This window comes from Aedes albopictus, chromosome 3 (genome assembly GCF_035046485.1).
Source record: "Aedes albopictus strain Foshan chromosome 3, AalbF5, whole genome shotgun sequence".
NCBI lineage: Eukaryota > Metazoa > Arthropoda > Insecta > Diptera > Culicidae > Aedes > Aedes albopictus.
This window is the reverse complement of record NC_085138.1, coordinates 391315932-391337435: the sequence shown is the minus strand read 5'-3', so window position 1 is coordinate 391337435 and position 21504 is coordinate 391315932. Positions and strand designations below refer to the sequence as shown.

Here is a 21504-nt window from a genome sequence, read left to right as displayed (position 1 = left end):
GAATCCTCGGAAGTATTCTGCAATGCCGTCGAAGGCCCCTAGGACCCTGAAACTCCATTAAACATGATCTTCTGGTAAATACTTGAAATCCTCTGAAACGTCCCTGCAACGTCCCTTCGCTCTCTCCTATAAACACTCTCTGATGGCCAATGCAATGGTTACCGTCATTATTACATTTTCTTATGCACAACATAAATTTTCAGTAGCTCCCTCTCGTTTTATGAAGAATACAAAAAGGGTACATAAACCAAAAATAAATAATATAAACCTGCATAAAATAAAGTTTCTAGGATTTCTCCAAAAATATCTTTGAAATTTCTTCAGATATATCTCTTGAGATTTATTTAGGACTAGTTACTGAGATTTTTACAAGAATTCTACAGAAATTCCTTCAGAGATTCTGTAGAAATTACTGGTATGCTTCTAAAATTCCTTCAAGAGTTCTTTCCAAAAAATCTCCAGAGTCTTCTTTAGAAGTCATGAGATTTCTGCAGAAATCATCCAAGGAGTTTTTTTAGAAATTTATTTTAAATTCTTTTTAAACATCCTTCATTCGGAAATTCTTCCATGGGTTCCTCCAAAAATTTCAGAATTCCATGGGTTCCTCCAAAAATTTCATATCTACGTTCTACAAGGATACTATTTAGAAATTTCTCCTTCGGTGCTGTCAGAAATATCTACTGGGAACCGATCAGAGATTACTGCACAGTTTGCTTCAGATATTTCACCAGGATTTTTTTTTTCAGAAGCTCTACCAGAGATTGCACAAACATTACTGGAAGAATTCTTAAAAAAAAGCCCTGGATGAGTTTTTAAAGGAATCCCTGGAGAATTATCTCGAGGAATCCCTTAAAAACTTGATGATAATTTGAACATCACTAAAAGAAATTCACGAACATGCTAAAAGACACGGACACCGTCTGTGGCTTAAGCTGTACAGACTGAACGAAACTTAACACTAGACAAGGGGCGCGACACACATTACGAGCACTATCGGATACGAAGAAGAAACTTTAGCTCTTGGAGAAATCTATAGAGGTATTTCTACAGGAATCCTTTAAAAAAGGTGCAGAAATTGGGAAAATTCTTTAAGAAATCCATCGGAAAATTTCCGAGGGTTGCCCGGAGAATTTTCTGAATGAATTATTGAAAAAACTCCTGGATGTACTTCTTCAGAATTCTAAGAAAAAATTCTAGAATAATATCTAAATGGAATAGTATGCCAAAGTCACTGAAAAAGAAATTTCTTTAAAAAATCCTTCAGAAACAAAAAAAAAAATCCTGAGTGAATTCTTTAGGAAACCACTGAAATATATTGAAGAAATTCCTGGAAGCATTCTTATAGGAATTCTTGGAGGAATTCCTGAAAAAATTCTCCAAGGAATTCCTGGAGAAATTCCTTGAGAGATTATTGGAGAAATTCTTGAAAGATTTCTTGGAGGCGTTCCTTAAGGAATTCATGGAAAGGAATTCTAGAAGAGATTGTTGGAGGAGTTCTTGGTGGATGTCTTGAAGAAATTCCTGGACGAATTCTTGGAGGATTTCCTGATGGAATTCTTGGAGGAATTCCTGGGGGTATTCTTGTAGGCATTTCTGGAAATATTTATTGAAAATACCTGGAGGTATTCCCAGAAAAATTTATAAAGGAATCCCTGGGCAAATTCCTGGATGGATTCTTGGAGGAATTTTAACAACAATATTGGAGCAGGTCTTGGAGAAATTCTTAGAGTATTTCCTTGAGAAATATTGGGGGAATTCTTGGAAGAAGTTTCGAAGCAGTTCCTGTAGAAATCCTTGAAAGAATTCTCGGTGAAATCCCAGGAGTTGTCCTGGGAGTATATACTTGAGAGATTTCTGAAGTTTTCCTGAAGAATCTAGGAGGTATTCATAAAGGAATTTCTGGAGGAATTTCTTGAAAAATCCCTGGAGGAATTTCTGGCGAAATTACTGGAGGAATTTCTAGCGAAATTCCTGAAGGGATTATTGGCAGAAATCTTAGAGAGTTCTTTTTGTGAAATTGTTGCGGAAGGTCCAGAGGAGTTTTTGAAATTCCTGGAGGGATTCTTGGAAGAATTCTAGTCAGATGTCTTGGAGGAATTTCTGGATGAATTTTAGGAGAAATGCCTTGAGGAATTCTTGGGGGAGTTCCTGGAGTATTATAAGAGGAATCCCTGGAGGACTTCGTGAAGGAATTTCCGGAGAAATTTATGGGGGAATTTCTGGAGGAAACTTCGGAGGAATCCCTGGAGAAATCCCTGGATTAGTTGCTGGAGGAAATCTTGGAAGAATTTGTGAAGGAGCTCTGGAGGAATTCCTGGTTGAATTCCTGGATGAATCCATGGAGGAATCCATGCAGGAATCCCTGGAGGCATTCCTGAAGGAATCCTTGAAGAAACCCCTCAAGGAATCCCTGGAAGAACTTCTAGAGAAACCGCTGGAGAAATCTCTGGAGAAACTCTCCATTTCCTGGAGGAATCCCTGGAAAACTTCCTGGAGGAATCCCATCAGGAGATATTTCTGGGTGAACGCTTGGGAAAGCTTCCTTGAGGAGTTTTCAGGGAACACCTGTAGAAATCCTTGGGGGACTCCCGTGGAATCCTCGGGGAATTTTCGGAGAAATTCCCGAGGAACTCCTGCATGATTTTTCGAAAGATTCTTAAGGTAATTCCTGAGGGACTCCTGAAGGAATTCCAGCATAGCTTCTGATGCAATTTTTGAGAAACTGCTGCGGGCAATTTCCTGCAGAATTTCATGGTAAGTCCTGAAGCATTCCCTAGGAACTCGCAGAGGTATTGTCGGAAAACATCACGATAAATATCTGAGGGACTCCTGAAGGAATATTTTCTATACGATATTTTTCAAAATTCCAATATTTAAGCTGATATTCAAGTGTTACAATACAAGTAAATGTACATTAAATGCCTAGAACCATGAATTTTGTTTGGTCAATTGTTAGGCGCTTCCCTGTGTTTTAAGAAGTTTATTGAGGTGTATCAAGTAGGTTTCACGGAGGTTCTGTGGGACTTAAGCGGGGTCTGAAGTCTCTTCAGAAGGATTAAATAGGATGGTTTCAATCAGGTTTCAGACGGGCTTTAAGCGAGTTTCAGGAGGTTGTCAGGAAGCTTGCACGTAGGGTTGGTGTGGTTGGAGTGTGGTTAGCACGTGTTTAAGGAGGGTATAATAGTTTTGGAGATGTTTCATGGGTTAGAGCGCATTTTAGGGTGGTTTCGGACGAGTTTGCATGGGTTTTTAAGACGAGTTCAGGAGTGGTTCAGGGAAATTTCAGAAAGAATTCCAGTGGGGGTGTGAGTTTCTAAAAGATTTGGAACTGTTTAGAGATTTTCAGATGATTTCACGAATGCATCCGGTGTACCATACGGTTATCATAGGTAGTTTGGTGGAGGAGAGTGGTATAAGAGGGGCTTGGGAAGAGTTTCAGTAAGATATTAGTGGGGTTTCGGGGATTTTTATGGAACTGAATATTCAAAGGCTTTAAGGGGTTTTCAGATACATTCCAGGACGGTTCAGTAAAGGTTTCTTTGAAGATAAAATAAAATAAAATAAAAAGGGAATGCCTTGGAAACAAATAAATATAAGTTACTACAGGATAGACAAAATGATCGGGACAGGCAAAATTTTCACTTTTCAAAAAATGTTCAACTAGCTGTAACTTTTCGAAAAGTGCATCAAATGTTCTCAAATTTTTACTGTAAGTTCATCAACTAGTTGTGTATCAGTAGTCCAAATTTGGGAAAGATCGGGTCATTTTCCAGGTAATTATAAAGATTCTTGGAAAAGGTAGAATTATCCTATATCCAACTTTGAGCTGTTATATCTCCGAATTCAATGAACCGAATGCAATGAAATTTTGACCATTTATGACTTGTATAATGAGCTATGAAAAAGCGTTGCCGCAACTTAAAATTTTTAACACAGAAGAAAATTATAACGATTAGATTATTTTTCTAATAAAACAACAAATTATCCAAGACATCAACATCGTTTCAAAATTCAAGATGCAAATTATAGTTCATTTAATTTCCCTCTAATTGACTCATACATAAATGTGTTTTGAAGGAAAGTAACAACATAGCCACCAATAAATTGAAAAAGCAATGGAACACATACTAAAAATAGACCAATTTGCTAAAAACTCGTGAAAAAAATAAAATTTCTATAACTTTTTCTCTTGTTAAAAATTTCAAGTTAAGTTAAATGTTTTTCAGTGATCATTATATAAGTCATGAATGGTCAAAATTTCATTGCAATCGGTTCATTGAATCCGGAGATGTAGCAGCTCAAAGTTGGATATCGGATAATTTTTCCTTTCTCAAGAATCTTTATAACTCCGTGGAAAATGGGCTCATCTTTCCCAAATTTGGACCACTGATACACAACTGGTTAGTGAACGTACAGTAAAAATTTGAGAATATTCGATGCACTTTTCAAAAAGTTACAACTAGTTGAACATTTTTTGAAAAGTGAAAATTTTGTCCGTCCCGATCATTTTGTCTATCCCCTGTATGAGGCTTCCTTATTCTTTGATACCAAATGCGATGGATTTTCCACATCCAATTTTGAGTCTATTGGTTTGGATATCAATTCACTAATATCATGTTGACATAAATTGAAGAATGCTTTGTTGTTTTCATCTCCAAATGATGACATCAAGTTTTGCAGATTCTTATACTTTTCAATTATGGTTAGGGATCGTCCATAAATTAAATAAGAGTTACCTTTAAATTGAAAAGGAAAAGGATATCCGGTTGTTAATTGCCGTGTAGAAAATGCCATCACTAATAACACATGAACTCTTGACAAAGGATAGACAACTGAGCATTAAAAACTCATTTTCGTAATGAAAGGACGGTCCTTCGCAGGATGTGTTTCTTTTGCTGGTATCCGACCGTTTTTGCATCGCCCATAAATGATCAGCAACTTTGGTCGTAAAAGAGTCTTTTGTTTTCTTTGTGGCCCCACAAAAGCCATTCAATCAATCGTTTTTATTACACTTCAATATGGATGACGCGGTGGAAAATTGATTCCACCACTTTTTTATAATGATGGGCGCCGTGCCGTAATGGCACACCCCGATAAAGATGATGATTTCCTAATGTTTGTTTTCCCATCGTCTGCTTCTTTCGTTCACAGAGCTTCCCGGACATTAGCAACCGAACGGTAGCCCTGCTCTCGATGCCAAAGGGACGCTACCAGCACCTGAAACGACTGCAGCCGCTGCTTGCCAACCAGAGTGAGGACTGTCTCACGCTCAACATCTACGTCCCCGGAAGTGGTAAGTTTGATGGATTTCGTTAGGGGTTTTATGTTCGAGAGTCGTGATGTGGATTGAAATATTCGCTCGAATGAGTTTTACTAGAGCAATTGCAACGGTAATTGCGAGTAATTCGAAATATCACCAAGAGTAAATCACGTCAACGGCAACCGTCGACTAGTTTCGACTTAAATGGGCTAGTGCACGTGAAAACCCCGTTCAATCGAACCGTGGCAACATCAATAACCCTTCTTTATTACCGCTTTTTGAGCAACGAGCAGCCGAAAATTGTTACCCCTTGCAAAAGCCATATCCTAAATTACACCGCAACAAAGGTCATGCCAAAAAGCTTTAACTCGTCGTCGACACCGGTGCCGTCGTCGACGCCACAACGACGACGACGTCCAACAACACGCCGTCCGCTGTCGACGACAGCCAAGCAAATCTCTTCGAGACAACTGCTCCCCGATCAAAGCCCTTTTCTGAAGTGCTACTGCCAGAGGCATTGTGGTAGCTAGGAATATTTCTGGAGGGCGTTGGTTTTCCTTTGAAAGAAACTATCTGAGGGTTTTGTGATCTAATACCTATCGCTTTTGATTGGTAATGATAATAAATATGAAATATGAAAAACTAATAAGCACTCGCCCATCGCATACTGTAGTGGGCGAGCGATTGCATCACCATTTATTTCATCTATTCGTTCTAGTTATAATTACATTTGTCCAAAGTTTATCACTGTGAAATGCTCTCAAGGGGGTACCAGGCACCTCTTGCTACACCAAGGACACGCCCCATCGTCGTCATCACGGTCATCGCCTAACCCTAATCGGCGGACACAATGGCCGGTGTTTTGTGTTGTGTCGGTCGGCGGTGTACGAACACACGAACAGATCGAAACTTTTCATTTTATGACACAGAATAAACATATAAATTTTACAACTTAACTCCGTCGGCAACAACCACGACGGCGTTGGTCGTCGATGACGACGACGCTTAGTTGGTTTGGTTACACGGACTGGATCAACAAAGGAGAGACGATGGACTTTAGTCGTCCTGGAGGGGATGTTTGCCAAATGGCACAGTTTCTTCATAGTGGTGGTGGCGGAGGTCAGGGTTTACATTGAACGAATCGTAAAGCTGGCTGTGGGCCTCGTCAGACGAGGTTGAACCAAGAGCCTCGACGACGACGACGACGACGTGCACCGTGCGATGATATAAAAAGTGCTAAATTTTTTCCCGACATAATGGTGCGATAACAACAAACAAGTACACGGCTCAGCTTTGGGGTTAAAGTAAGCTAAAGGTTTAGTCGTAAAATGTGGGGAATCACTTTCTTCGGATGGTGGACTTTTTTTTCTGACGTGGGTTAGTCTGCTCTGGGTTTATTCATTTAGAAATAATGATTGGGATAGTGAAGGAACGTTGAGAACGTCTAGGCAAAACCTAGACTTTCATGTGGAAATACATCAGAGATACCATATAAAAAGACTGATCTGTATTATACAAATTTTCGATATAAGGCACCCCACTCTTTTCGTAGTAAAATTTCTTGATTGTATAGGACATAGATTGTCTTCTTGCCTGCCACACGATATAAACTAGAAAGAATGGTTATTGGCAGAGGAAGCTCTCAGTTGACAACTGTAGAAATGTTCATCGAACCCTAAGCTAAGAAGCACGCTTTGTCCCAGTTGAAACGATACGTAAAAAAAGACAATAGAAAATTACCTGCACTTCTTCATTTAAAGATGTAAATCCACAGTACATTCATGAAGTCTGTTTTTGTATTCATTGGGTGCTTGTTATTGTAAAGCAGAATAACAGAATAACAGAATAACAGAATAACAGAATAACAGAATAACAGAATAACAGAATAACAGAATAACAGAATAACAGAATAACAGAATAATAGAATAACAGAATAACAGAATAACAGAATAACAGAATAACAGAATAACAGAATAACAGAACTACAGAACTACAGAACTACAGAACTACAGAACTACAGAACTACAGAACTACAGAACTACAGAACTACAGAACTACAGAACTACAGAACTACAGAACTACAGAACTACAGAACTACAGAACTACAGAACTACAGAACTACAGAACTACAGAACTACAGAACTACAGAACTACAGAACTACAGAACTACAGAACTACAGAACTACAGAACTACAGAACTACAGAACTACAGAACTACAGAACTACAGAACTACAGAACTACAGAACTACAGAACTACAGAACTACAGAACTACAGAACTACAGAACTACAGAACTACAGAACTACAGAACTACAGAACTACAGAACTACAGAACTACAGAACTACAGAGCTACAGAACTACAGAACTAAAGAACTACAGAACTACAGAACTACAGAACTACAGAACTACAGAACTACAGAACTACAGAACTACAGAACTACAGAACTACAGAACTACAGAACTACAGAACTACAGAACTACAGAACTACAGAACTACAGAACTACAGAACTACAGAGCTACAGAACTACAGAACTAAAGAACTACAGAACTACAGAACTACAGAACTACAGAACTACAGAACTACAGAACTACAGAACTACAGAACTACAGAACTACAGAACTACAGAACTACAGAACTACAGAACTACAGAACTACAGAACTACAGAACTACAGAACTACAGAACTACAGAACTACAGAACTACAGAACTACAGAACTACAGAACTACAGAACTACAGAACTACAGAACTACAGAACTACAGAACTACAGAACTACAGAACTACAGAGCTACAGAACTACAGAGCTACAGAACTACAGAACTACAGAACTACACAACTACACAACTACACAACTACACAACTACAGAACTACAGAACTACAGAGCTACAGAACTACAGAGCTACAGAACTACAGAACTACAGAACTACAGAACTACAGAACTACAGAACTACAGAACTACAGAACTACAGAACTACAGAACTACAGAACTACAGAACTACAGAACTACAGAACTACAGAACTACAGAACTACAGAACTACAGAACTACAGAACTACAGAACTACAGAACTACAGAACTACAGAACTACAGAACTACAGAACTACAGAACTACAGAACTACAGAACTACAGAACTACAGAACTACAGAACTACAGAGCTACAGAACTACAGAGCTACAGAACTACAGAACTACAGAACTACAGAACTACAGAACTACAGAACTACAGAACTACAGAACTACAGAATTACAGAGATACAGAACTACAGAACTGCAAAACTACAGAACTACAAAACTACAGAACTATAGAACTACAGAACTACAGAACTACAGAACTACAGAACTACAAAGGAACAGAACTACAGAACTACAGAACTACAGAACTACAGAACTACAGAACTACAGAACTACAGAACTACAGAACTACAGAACTACAGAACTACAGAACTACAGAACTACAGAACTACAGAACTACAGAACTACAGAACTACAGAACTACAGAACTACAGAACTACAGAACTACAGAACTACAGAACTACAGAACTACAGAACTACAGAACTACAGAACTACAGAACTACAGAACTACAGAACTACAGAACTACAGAACTACAGAACTACAGAACTACAGAACTACAGAACTACAGAACTACAGAACTACAGAACTACAGAACTACAGAACTACAGAACTACAGAACTACAGAACTACAGAACTACAGAACTACAGAACTACAGAACTACAGAACTACAGAACTACAGAACTACAGAACTACAGAACTACAGAACTACAGAACTACAGAACTACAGAACTACAGAACTACAGAACTACAGAACTACAGAACTACAAAACTACAGAACTACAGAACTACAGAACTACAGAACTACAGAACTACAGAGCTACAGAACTACAGAACTACAGAATTACAGAACTAAAGAACTACAGAACTACAGAACTACAGAACTACAGAACTACAGAACTACAGAACTACAGAACTACAGAACTACAGAACTACAGAACTACAGAACTACAGAACTACAGAACTACAGAACTACAGAACTACAGAACTACAGAACTACAGAACTACAGAACTACAGAACTACAGAACTACAGAACTACAGAACTACAGAACTACAGAACTACAGAACTACAGAACTACAGAGATACAGAACTACAGAACTGCAGAACTGCAAAACTACAGAACTACAAAACTACAGAACTACAGAACTACAGAACTACAGAACTACAAAGGAACAGAACTACAGAACTACAGAACTACAAAGGAACAGAACTACAGAACTACAGAACTACAGAACTACAGATCTACAGAGATACAGAACTACAGAACTGCAAAACTACAGAACTACAAAACTACAGAACTATAGAACTACAGAACTACAGAACTACAGAACTACAAAGGAACAGAACTACAGAACTACAGAACTACAGAACTACAGAACTACAGAACTACAGAACTACAGAACTACAGAACTACAGAACTACAGAACTACAGAACTACAGAACTACAGAACTACAGAACTACAGAACTACAGAACTACAGAACTACAGAACTACAGAACTACAGAACTACAGAACTACAGAACTACAGAACTACAGAACTACAGAACTACAGAACTACAGAACTACAGAACTACAGAACTACAGAACTACAGAACTACAGAACTACAGAACTACAGAACTACAGAACTACAGAACTACAGAACTACAGAACTACAGAACTACAGAACTACAGAACTACAGAGCTACAGAACTACAGAACTACAGAATTACAGAACTAAAGAACTACAGAACTACAGAACTACAGAACTACAGAACTACAGAACTACAGAACTACAGAACTACAGAACTACAGAACTACAGAACTACAGAACTACAGAGATACAGAACTGCAGAACTGCAAAACTACAGAACTACAAAACTACAGAACTACAGAACTACAGAACTACAGAACTACAGAACTACAGAACTACAGAACTACAGAACTACAGAACTACAGAACTACAGAACTACAGAACTACAGAACTACAGAACTACAGAACTACAGAACTACAGAACTACAGAACTACAGAACTACAGAACTACAGAACTACAGAACTACAGAACTACAGAACTACAGAACTACAGAACTACAGAACTACAGAACTACAGAACTACAGAACTACAGAACTACAGAACTACAGAACTACAGAACAACAGAACTACAGAACTACAAAACTACAGAATAACAGAACTACACAATAACATTATTACAGAATAAGAGAATAAAAGTAAGTCTTCTAAAAGTTCAATAGACAGTATCAGATCTGTTGGGATATCCTAGGTTATCCAAATCGTTCTTGAGATTACATCCTAAAGTATGCGGGTGTAATGGTATCTTTTTTCATTATACAAAGCTACGATATGTAATCTATCATGTTCAGTAAGTCTTCTGAATTGTCAATGGACATCATCAGATCAGCTCCAAACTGATATCATGTTTAAAATCTAGCGTCTACAGCAACTGAAGTTTCTGATTTGACTTTATAGAGTTATGTTAAATAATCTATTACACATACTGGAGCTCACAGAATGGAATCAGAGACTATGATATAGCTTCGGGACATTCAGATTCGTACACACTATCCTGCAATATATTACATGGAGTCTACAGCCGTAATAATTTATTTTTTTTTTGCTGTTCTGATTTGCTCAACACTACATACCAACCTTAGTGGTGTTATCTTTTTTCATTTATTTAGCGTTAATAACAATTATAATAAAACTTAACCGACAATACTACACCACTATGCTCGTGGTCGTGACTACAATCCTTATCCTCGGTCGCATCCTACTAAATTTTCCTACAACTAAGATCTTCCAGCTAAGATTAAGATATGACGAAGATATGTGGCTTCCTTATATCTTCACCTTAGCCGGAAGATCTTAGCATAGGGATATTTAGTAATCGTGAGGTATCTCAAAAGTATTTTGGAATGGCTTTGAGTTTCACAGAAGCTCACGGATCCAGGTGGGCTAGAATAGGCAACATAACTTTTTATAGCACAATAATAACTACAACAAATAGGTCGATTGTTAACGGCGGTTTGTGTATATTGATCCATTGTCAAATCATATCATCAACCATAGGTGACTCCCGGACTGACAATGTACCTTACCCTACTAACAAAAAATTCCTTCCTGAGACAAACGTGGAGATGCAGCGAGTCGCGGTCTTTATAACAACGTTTGTCTTCCTAACATTCCCTTCCATCCTCGATGACCGTAAGGACGTGGCCGGCGCCGTTATTGACCTTATTAAAGTTGAGAGCTCTCGAACTGTGTACATTGAGAATAGTAAGCTAGTCCCAAGCCCTATTCATTGGTTCCTTGTGCAATTTCGATTGCTCTGGTCAATCACGGAGTAGCAACTACGAATTGTGCGGTCATCTATGCTCATGCTCATGCTCATGCTCATGCTCACAATAATAACTACAACAAATAACTTCCCGAGCCTTTCAAATAAACAAATAAGTAAAAAACAAATGAGTTTTATAAAGGATTGAATAACCTTAATTGTTTCAATGGCACAGAACAATGCCTAAAAGTATTTGAAGAATATAAGTAAATATGGTTCATTTTGAATCATTATTCAATGTAACAGGCTAGCATTGCAAGTGAAGATAATAAAGTTTTGAAGTCCATGGAATATTTGAAGATCTAAATTATCACAAAACTATCAGTTATATATATTGTTATATGCTACTTCAGGTATCAGTAGGTCGGCTCCAGAGGCACGTTCTCTTCCATTTGGGAAATTTGTGCCATTCTACTTACTGAAGTACTGAACGTGCGATTAGAAAGTGAAAAAGTTTTTTAAATTGTGCGTCTCAAGAAGGACTTACCACAATATTGTGGCATTGCCAAGTGCAGTGGTTCCCAAGCTGGGGTCACGGGCTATGCTGATTTCACAAGAACCGAAAGTCCGAAGAGAAGGTGTTAATGTTTTTAAGATTCTGCGTCCCAAAGCGCACTAGATACAACAAATTGATGTTGCAAAACTCAGTGGTTCCCAAGCTTGAATCACAGATCATGCTTTTTAGCAAGAACTGAAAGTCCGAAGAGTAGGTGTGAATGCTTTTTGGATTATGGATTTCAAAGAGCACTTATTTCAATGAAGAGGCGATGTAAGGCTCAGAGGTTTCCAATCTGGGGTCACGGGCCTTGCAAACTTGTCAAGAATCAAAAGTGCGATGTGAAAGTGCTAATTTCTCAAAAGCTGAAAGTCCTGGGAGTCCTCAAGGATCACTTCTTACAATAATGGGATGTTACAAAGCTTAGTGGTTTCCAAGTTGAGGTGACAGTTTTTCACAGGCTTTCGTTTCAACATTCGCCCATGTGGAGTGTCAACGGGGTTCAAGTCTAGGTTGGTGGAAGGCCAACTATCTGAACTATAGCAGTCTTTAAACAATCTTTGCATTGAAGTTTTGGAGATATTGGCATCATTTCGGATTAACCGCACTGAGATTTGCCTTAGTTTTTTCCTCTACGGACCTCACCACTATTGGAGTGCGAGTCGACCGCGGTTGTCTGCTTTTCCTGGTTTCCTAAGACGTTGACCTTCGTGGAAGATCCGTTTGATGCGGAATACAGTTGTGGCCAGCAAGGGTGCTGGGAAGGACGAGATCCATATCGAACTTCTTAAGCACGGAAGCGAGCAGCTACATCGATCAATCCACCAGATTATTGTAAAGATTTGAGAGGCTGATAAATTGTCTAATAGCTGGTTAAATGGTCATATATACCCAATCTACAAGAAAAGGCACATGTAAGAGTGTGCTAATTACAGAGGGCTTACCCCTTTAAATTCGGTACTGTCGTGTGTACTGCTAAAAAGCCTGAGTCCTCTTGAGGAGTCCTTGGTCGGCGGATACCAAACTGGTTTTCGTGTGGGCCGCTCAACGACGGATTAAATGTTTAACCTGCGGATGATCCTATATAAAATTCCGTGAATATAACTTACAGTCTCCCTCATTGATTTTAAAGCAGCGTACGATTCAGTAATTAGAAATGAGCATTGGCAGATAATGCCAGAACATGGTTTTCCGGCGAAACTAATTAGGGTGATAGTGTTGAGGTAGTGATTGATAGGGATGTGTTTCAAGTTGTTGAACAATGTGCTGATCTTGGAACACTTGTGACATGTGACAATGACGTTTCTCGTGAAGTGAAAAGGCGTATTGTAGCTGCGAATAGAGCCTTTTCAGGATTGCGTAACAAGCTTAGGATCCGTAACGTGCAAACGCAAACGAAATTCGCGCCATATAAGACGCTGTTTGTTCCGGTTGCCCCCGTAAGGTCACAATGCGTGAACGTTAAAGGAGGTAGACCGAAAATGTTCCGGAGTGCTGCGGAAAATTCTCGATGGAACACAAGAAAATGGAGTGTGGCGCAGACGCATGAATCACGAGTTGTACCAACACAAAGATTTAAAGAATGTGAAACGTGTTAAATACGGGAGACTTCAGTGGATTGGACACGTAATGCGAATATCAGAAGAAAGAATAGTGAAAACAATATTCAGCAGGGAACCAGGTAGAGGTCGGCGATTTCATGGGCGGCCGCGAACACGCTGGCTGCACATGGTTCAAGAAGATCTGCGATCCTTGCACGTTCGGGAAAACTGGAGGAATATCGCCTATGACCGCCGTAGATGGTGTTCTACTATACGCTTGGTGTTGGAGTGGAATAACTTTGTAGCCAACAAGGTATCAAGGTAGTTGCAGCCAAATAGCATCCACAATAGGTTAGCGCACACTAATATGAAAAGCATACAATTCGAAAAATGCCAAGTCTTACCCCCTGAATCAGTTGTTGGACTCTAAAAAGCTCCGTTTAAAATTTGAGCGAAATCGATTAAGTCTAAGGAGGCGCAAAATAAGATTGAAGCTTGTTGGCTAAATTTATGCAGAAATCCCAAGTAACATTTTGATGACCAATTAGTCGTGAAGAGGTTTTGAGAACCGTCATTAAACCTAATATCTTTTATTTTGGATTTATGTAGATCCTGAGTATTTCTTCTAGTCTAGTTTATATGACTCGAATATGTTACTTGGAATCTTATCTTTTTTATGTATCCCGCTAGGTGGCACTTTTTTGTTTATATTTATGTGCATTTTAACTTAAGCTAATTCCACACTCCAGGTGGCGTTGTAAACGTTTAAGTATTAATAGTTTTGATATTTTTGAAGATAACTATATGTCGAATAACTATGTCAACGCCTGTGATTAAAACCTTGAAGAATACCAAAAAAGTGGTCGAAACGTTGGGCAATTCTTCCTTAACTCTAACGTTGATTCGTAATTATTTTAGAAGAAGTATATATTATTCATAAGAACACATTTCAAACTAGGGCCAGAATCGCACTTCACTTCAATCATTTCCACTAAAGCACAAAAAGGTATACAATTGATATCCCAGAAAAATATTAAATGAGCTCCAAGAAAAGCCCAAAGCTGCCAAAATCAGAACCAACAGCGGCGGAAGCAAATATGCAAACAACCGTTATGGCCTCCACCAAGTGGCTTTGCTAATACAACTGCTGTTCAGCAGGCATCTTGAGAAATTGAACGCACAGACCGGCGTCGCCAACATACCCGCCAAATTCAAACAGCCAGCCCCTATCATGCGAAGCGAAGATCATTTCTATCGAAAACCATACATACATCCATGACATGGGTGAGGGTGGGGGCGGTTTGGTGAAACCCCAAACGATTCATCGCCTCACCGGGTTCATATTAGTACGTTAACGTATGCAAACATCTTTCTACTCGCGCGTACGTACTACTTGAGCTTGAGCTTGTGTGAAAACATTTGTGAGTCCGGGCGCAAGGAAACTCCCTCTCATCGTTGAGTTGTTCTGCTTTTGACGTTGATAACCGCATCTGGAACCACTTCTCGATATGGGTAGGGGTGGACGTTTTAAAATGGTTTCGGATCTTTTTTTGAAACAGTTAGAAATACAGCGGTCTTGACAATTGTTATGGAATTCATTGATTCAATTGGTACTTTCAACTTTCTGTAAAGACAAAGTTTATCTTCTTCTTCTGGGCATAACATCCTCACTTGGACAAAGCTTGCTACGCAGCCGATCGCTCTATGGGCACTTCCACAGATAATTACTGAGAGATTTATCTGCCAATGGCCATTTTGCTTGTGTTTATCGTGTGGCTGGCACGAAGCTACTCTATGCCCAAGGAAGTCAAGAAAATTTTCTTTACTGAAAGTGCTGGACCAATCGGTAATCAAACCCGTCACCCTCAGCGTGGTTAGTCTGAATACCCGAGTGCTTCCCTCATCGGCTATATGGGCCCGACGAAGTGCTTTTCTATGTAAAACATAAGTCTATTTTTATAGTTATCACAGTTGCACATATTGGTGGGATCAAAACAATAGTGTGAAACGAGCTCATCAATTCATGTCTCTGGTTCTCTGTACGATTTCATGGATACTGTTGCTCCCTAGGTTACTTCTCATCCTCTCCTCTTCTTGGCGTAACGTCCTCACTGGGACAAAGCCTGCTTCTCAGCTTAGTGTTCTATGAGCACTTCCACAGTTATTAACTGAGAGCTTCCTCTGCCAATGACCATTTTGCATGTGTATATCGTGTGGCAGGCACGAAGATACTCTATGCCCAAGGAAGTCAAGGAAATTTCCTTTACGAAAAGATCCTGGACCGACCGGGAATCGAACCCGTCACCCTCAGCATGGTCATGCTGAATACCCGTGCGTTTACCGCCTCGGCTATATGGGCCCTGGTTGCTTCTCATGCTCCTACCCAAAAAGTGAAACATTTTGCACAACCTATCCCTAAATATGCTCTCACTGTGGTGTATTCAAAGCTGATTTTCCTGGAATACACATTTTCCGTTGCAAATTTGAATATTCATGCTGGCAGCAGAGGTGAGCAAACAAGGTGGTAGGTCTATTACACGGTGTACCCATTACCAGATGGGTTTCTTCTACGATGGTACACTTGATTTGTTTTGAATCTGGTTTGGAAAAGAATCGTTACGGTACTTTGTTGATTAATCAATTGGGAAGCAATTTGGTCTCAATTGTTTTATCAACAGGTGCTACAAGTCTAGTGATAACGATGAGCAGTGTAAAATACACACGTGAATCAAATACAATAACGTTCGCTCTATACAACCCATCTCCCAACAGCAACTATTGCTGCATTGCTAGAATAAATCTTTCCAGTGGCAAACTCAATCAAAGACAAACATTTCCACAAGCTTTTCTCCCTTGGTGACACAAGTTCATACAAACACAAACTTTGTAATTAAATTTCTCGCTTGAATGTCATAATTACTGATTCGGAACCATAGACTGGAGACAACACCCCGATTCTTTCGTCCTCCACCTGCCAGCGTACTCCCCGACTCGGTAGTAGCACAGAGAAGAAAAAGAAACTTTTCCATTTGACTTTTCCATTTTCATTCGATTTTTCTCAAACTTTCTTCGTCTACGCTGGAACTGTCACAGCCGCCCGCCCTCCTTGTCGGGATGATGGCCCCCGACTGACTGGTCAGGAGAGTTCATGAAGTCTGACAACTGACAGGTTTTGGTCCCGATGCTCCAACTTGTCAAAAGTCGGTAAACAGCAATTATGCTTGGACGACACTCCCTGGCGATTCATTTCCGAGTTGAGGGAGTGGCATTTCTAAAGAAGCGAGAGCCTGGTTGACTACAACGTGGACACCAAGTGTATTATAACTGTATTTTTTTTGTATTTTATAAAGAACTATCCTGGGATGCATTCGAGTGATGCTCATTTAACCGAAGGTCAACTGTAGCAGAATCAGCAGTATAGTCATTATAAAAATAGGTCGTTTCTTCGAATAACACTGCAGTTGAGTTGTTAGGAGACACACTATCAATCCTTCCGTAAGATATAATTTCATTTTCAGTTATTTAGGTCAACATCATTAGGCAGGAGAAACATTTATTTCGTCCCGTGCGCTAATTCCCGTCACATCAGATGGTAAATGGCAAATCATTGCAGATATTCTAACTTACCTTTGTGAATACCTCATTGGATGTAAGCAATAAGATGTAGACTATCGACCAGCATCTATAGCAACGGGAAATTGAATAATTACACTAGTTTACAGCATTTTTGAACTCGGTAAGCTGATGATCGTTTTTGGTGTAGAATCATGCCCTGATTTCGAAAACGCAAAGGAAAAAAATTACAGTAGAGCGGAAATTTTTTCGACTTTCCATTCAAGGTTGATAATTTGAAATCGATTTTTGTTCTATTTTTAAGCAAAGTCGCTCACTTCACACATCTCATACTCCGTAATCAATGCTCCGATTTAGCTGAATTTTTTACTGTAACTCGTCTACATATAACATGTCAAATAAACGTTGAGAAATAATTTTTAAATTGTTTTTTTTCTTATTGGAAAAAAATACATTTCTTCACACATTTTTGGAAATTTTGCTAAAATTTAAGGAGATCGTCCCCAAAACTCGCCAATATCTTGAATTCATCAATCTGACGCAAAACTTGCATTCAGATGATCAAAATGTATTATATTCAGCTTTTAATTTATGGAAAAAGATTTAAAATTGGTTGAACAAAACGCAAGATATTTGTATTTTATTAAATTCCATATTTTAAAAAGTTGTAAAACTCGATATTGAGCCATAACTTAAAAACTGTTTTACTTAAAATATCTTGAAACAAGGTTTCGAAATCAGCACTAAATTATGCTTCAAAAATTTTGGTCGTAGACAGAAGTTCACGACTTTCGTTTTATTTTGTAAACTAGTGTTATAGACTGTTTCAGAAATTATAAATAGGGTAAAGTGTTCCAATTATGGCTATAGTACCAATTAATCACTATAGTTGATTTTCATCCTTTAAAGAAGTAAATCAACAAGTAAAAACCCAGATTAATCCACCTAGTGGTGATAGTGCCTTTCTCGTCGAATATATACTCATGTTCTTTCCGTTTACGCAATCAATAATGCCTTAGGGTCAGTGATCATCATGTTTTGGTTACAAACGGGAAGGATGTACACTCTCGATTTCTTAGTGAGTTTTCCAAGAAATTCCTCAAAGATTCATCTTGAAACTAGTTTACGGACTCCTTTATTTATTTATTTATGTACTGTTATTTCTTCAAGAACTCTTCCATTTTTTTTTAAATTCCTTCAAAAATTGATTCGGAAATTCCTATATGTCTTTTTCCAGAAATGTTTGAAAGATTTTTTTTCAGGGACTCTATTGAAATTTCTTCCAGCAATTTTTCTTGGGAATTTATCCTAGACTTTTTTTGGTATGGTTTAGTTTTCTTCAGAAATTTCTCCAGAATTTACTTCGAGAATTTCTCTAGAAGTTTCATCGGAATTCCTTCAAGAGTTTTTTTTATCTTTCCATAGTTACTCCTGAAGTTTCTCATGATATTATTTTAGAAATTCCTTCACAAATATTTCATGGTATACTTTCAGGAAAAATCCAAAATAGTATTTCAGGAACTCCTCCTGAAGATAACTTCGGAAATTGCTTCAGGGATTTTGGATCAGGAATATTTTCAGAGTTTTTTTTTTCATGCATATCGTCCAATAATCTCCTAGAGTGCTTTCGGGGTTTTCTTCAAAAAATCCTTGAAATTTCGGAAATTCCTTAAACTTTATGAGTCCGACATCTTTTTTTTGCTTTTTTTCTACACCGTGCTTTTCAAATGGGTGCTGGGTACCTAGGTACCCTGTTGGACACATAAGGTTTAAATTTATTTTGAGCAATTTCTTTCTTTAATTTTAACTTTCCAAACAAGATTTATAATTTGGGACTTGTTCATCTCGGTGACCAACTAATGAAAGAATTGGTGAAACAACTTCCAAGAGGTATTTCTGATGAAATCTCAGGAGCAATTTAGAAAAGAGCCGTTGTAGCAAAGAATCCCTGGAGAAATTCTTGAAGAAATTTCCTGCTGCAGGATTTTACATGGAAAAAATAGTGAGAAAAACTCTTGGCAATAAGTCAAGAAATCCCTAAAATTCTAAAAGAGCCTTTGGATATATTCTGAAGGTATGTTGGGAGTATCCATAGGGAAATTATTATCTGGAAGACTTTCTGAAGAAATTCCTGGATAACTCCAAGAGAATTGATTGAGAACCTTAAGAAGAGTTGTAACCTGTTCCATTTTCTTGATGTCTGTGGTGAGAATAATTGCTCGCGTACATGGGACCTGTGAGTACCCTCCAGCAACGCCAATCAACAAAAAAGTTTTAATTAGATATGCCATGTCAAATCACCACACTGGTACAACATTCACAACAGAACACTTCCTTCAGATCATTCGTTGTCAATTGTCGAATGATCGCGCCGCATGCCTCACATGTATGCTCCGCTGGGCGCAAGCTGCTCATGCCTTCGTACTAGACCCCGCCCGACTTCATCCACCACATGATTGCTCCACCAAAATCTTAAATGATCCACCATCCCATAAAAACCAAGACCTTGGTATTAGGAACCCTTGCACGATAGGACTCATTCTCTGATAAGAGATCGTAGGTTGATCTCCCCTGTCATACCAAAGGCCGATCGTATAGGTATATGCTCCACTTCATCACACACTGCCATGTTCAGACGGTGTAAACTGATAAAACCAATGCCACTCAAATTGATAGCCATCAGTTGTCGGTTGCAAGTCAAGCAGACCAGATAGTTATTATCAATCAGTGCGCGAATTAGCAGTTACCGATAGTGTTAAGTGCGGTCTGACCGACGTGAGCGAAAATGCCTAGTGCTTTATGGATATCAGTGCTAATTGTTGCCAATTGTTTTCCTAGAACGCAGTATAATATTAGGATGGTTCACACAATAAATACGATGGCTTACTGGGAGTGAGCTGAGCAATTTTTTTGAGATCGGTAAGAACCAGTGGCAGTGAATTTCTAACACGATTCGAATGAAAAAGGTGTGATATCCCTGAGCTAACTCCATGTTTCTACGCCTATCTCAGGCCTTTTCTTGTTACCAACGAGTGTCGTGGTGAAGGTCGTGGTGGTTTCGCTAATGGCATGCAGAGCAGCGGGGCGGCCGGCATGGCACCGGTGGTCCTCCTCATCTGTCCGGACAGGATTGTTTCCTCAAGCAGACGCCGTGGGATACACCTGCACACAGACACCACACCCAACACAACAACCCTAGAGTAAGACGGTAGGATAAGTAGCAACAATAAATGTAAGTACTCTAAACCTGATCACTTCATTCTATTTGTGAAATTAGAACTTTTCTTTTGCTCGGGATGACTCGTGTAAGTCAGCGTTTTGGTTCCGCTTTCTCGAACCAGTTTCTTTCTTACGGGTCGAGCAGATGGGTCGGGGGACCAGTGCTCATTGCAACCCGTCTATTTTACTCAAATTTTGTCTCCCTGTCTCATGCGCCCTCTGCGGAGCGGTGACAGAGTTCCTGAAGAAATCCTTTAACAGAGTGCCTGAAGCAGGGATGGGAACACTCACTTGCAGAGAGTTACACTCACTTGATGTTTTCTCAGCTCAGAAGAGTGCAATCAAGAAATGATGTATGGACGACTTTTGCCTTGCAGTTTTGTCTAAAAGTTTGCCGAATAGAGTAGGGGTCGCACATGCATATCAAAGTCGTAAGAGAGCTGTGAAAGCGACTCTCCACGAGGTGAGTGTAATTTACATTCACCTCGTAGAGAGTTGCCTTCGCAGCTCCTTCACGACTTTGGTATGCGTGTGTGACCCCTACTCTATTCGGCAATCTTTTAGACAAAACCACAAGGCAAAAGTCGTCCATACATCATTTCTTGATTGAACGCTTCTGAGCTGAGAAAACTGCAAATGAGTGTAATTCTTTGCAAGTGAGTGTTCCCATCCTTGGCCTGAAGTATTAAAATAAAAAACCCAGATTAATCCACCTAGTGGTGATAGTGCCTTTCTCCTCGAATATGTACTCATGATCTTTACGTCGACATAAGTCGATCCTGCGAACACTTATACGCTTAATACGATTCATGTAAAATTTGACCTCCTTATGAATCAAATTGTACACAATAATTTTAGACGCAAAAGAAGATTGGAAAAACTTTATTCAGTGTTGATGCGATCAAATTATGATTTGCCCATCCTACTTTAGATTAACACCACAGGAATTTGAAATGGAGTGGTTTGATGAGATTACTTTGGTTACGATGTTATTCTCCTGTACAT

At 39.0% G+C, this 21504-nt stretch overlaps 1 protein-coding gene across 1 annotated transcript in view; it reads left to right on the top strand.

Annotated features, from left to right (window-relative positions):
- The window catches only part of LOC134290974 (neuroligin-1-like), a 170491-nt gene that overhangs the window by 29986 nt on the left and 119001 nt on the right, over positions 1-21504 (top strand). The window contains exon 4 of the mRNA XM_062858213.1: positions 5152-5293. Coding sequence (XP_062714197.1) covers positions 5152-5293 — 142 coding nt within the window. The remainder of the gene's footprint in view (positions 1-5151; positions 5294-21504) is intronic.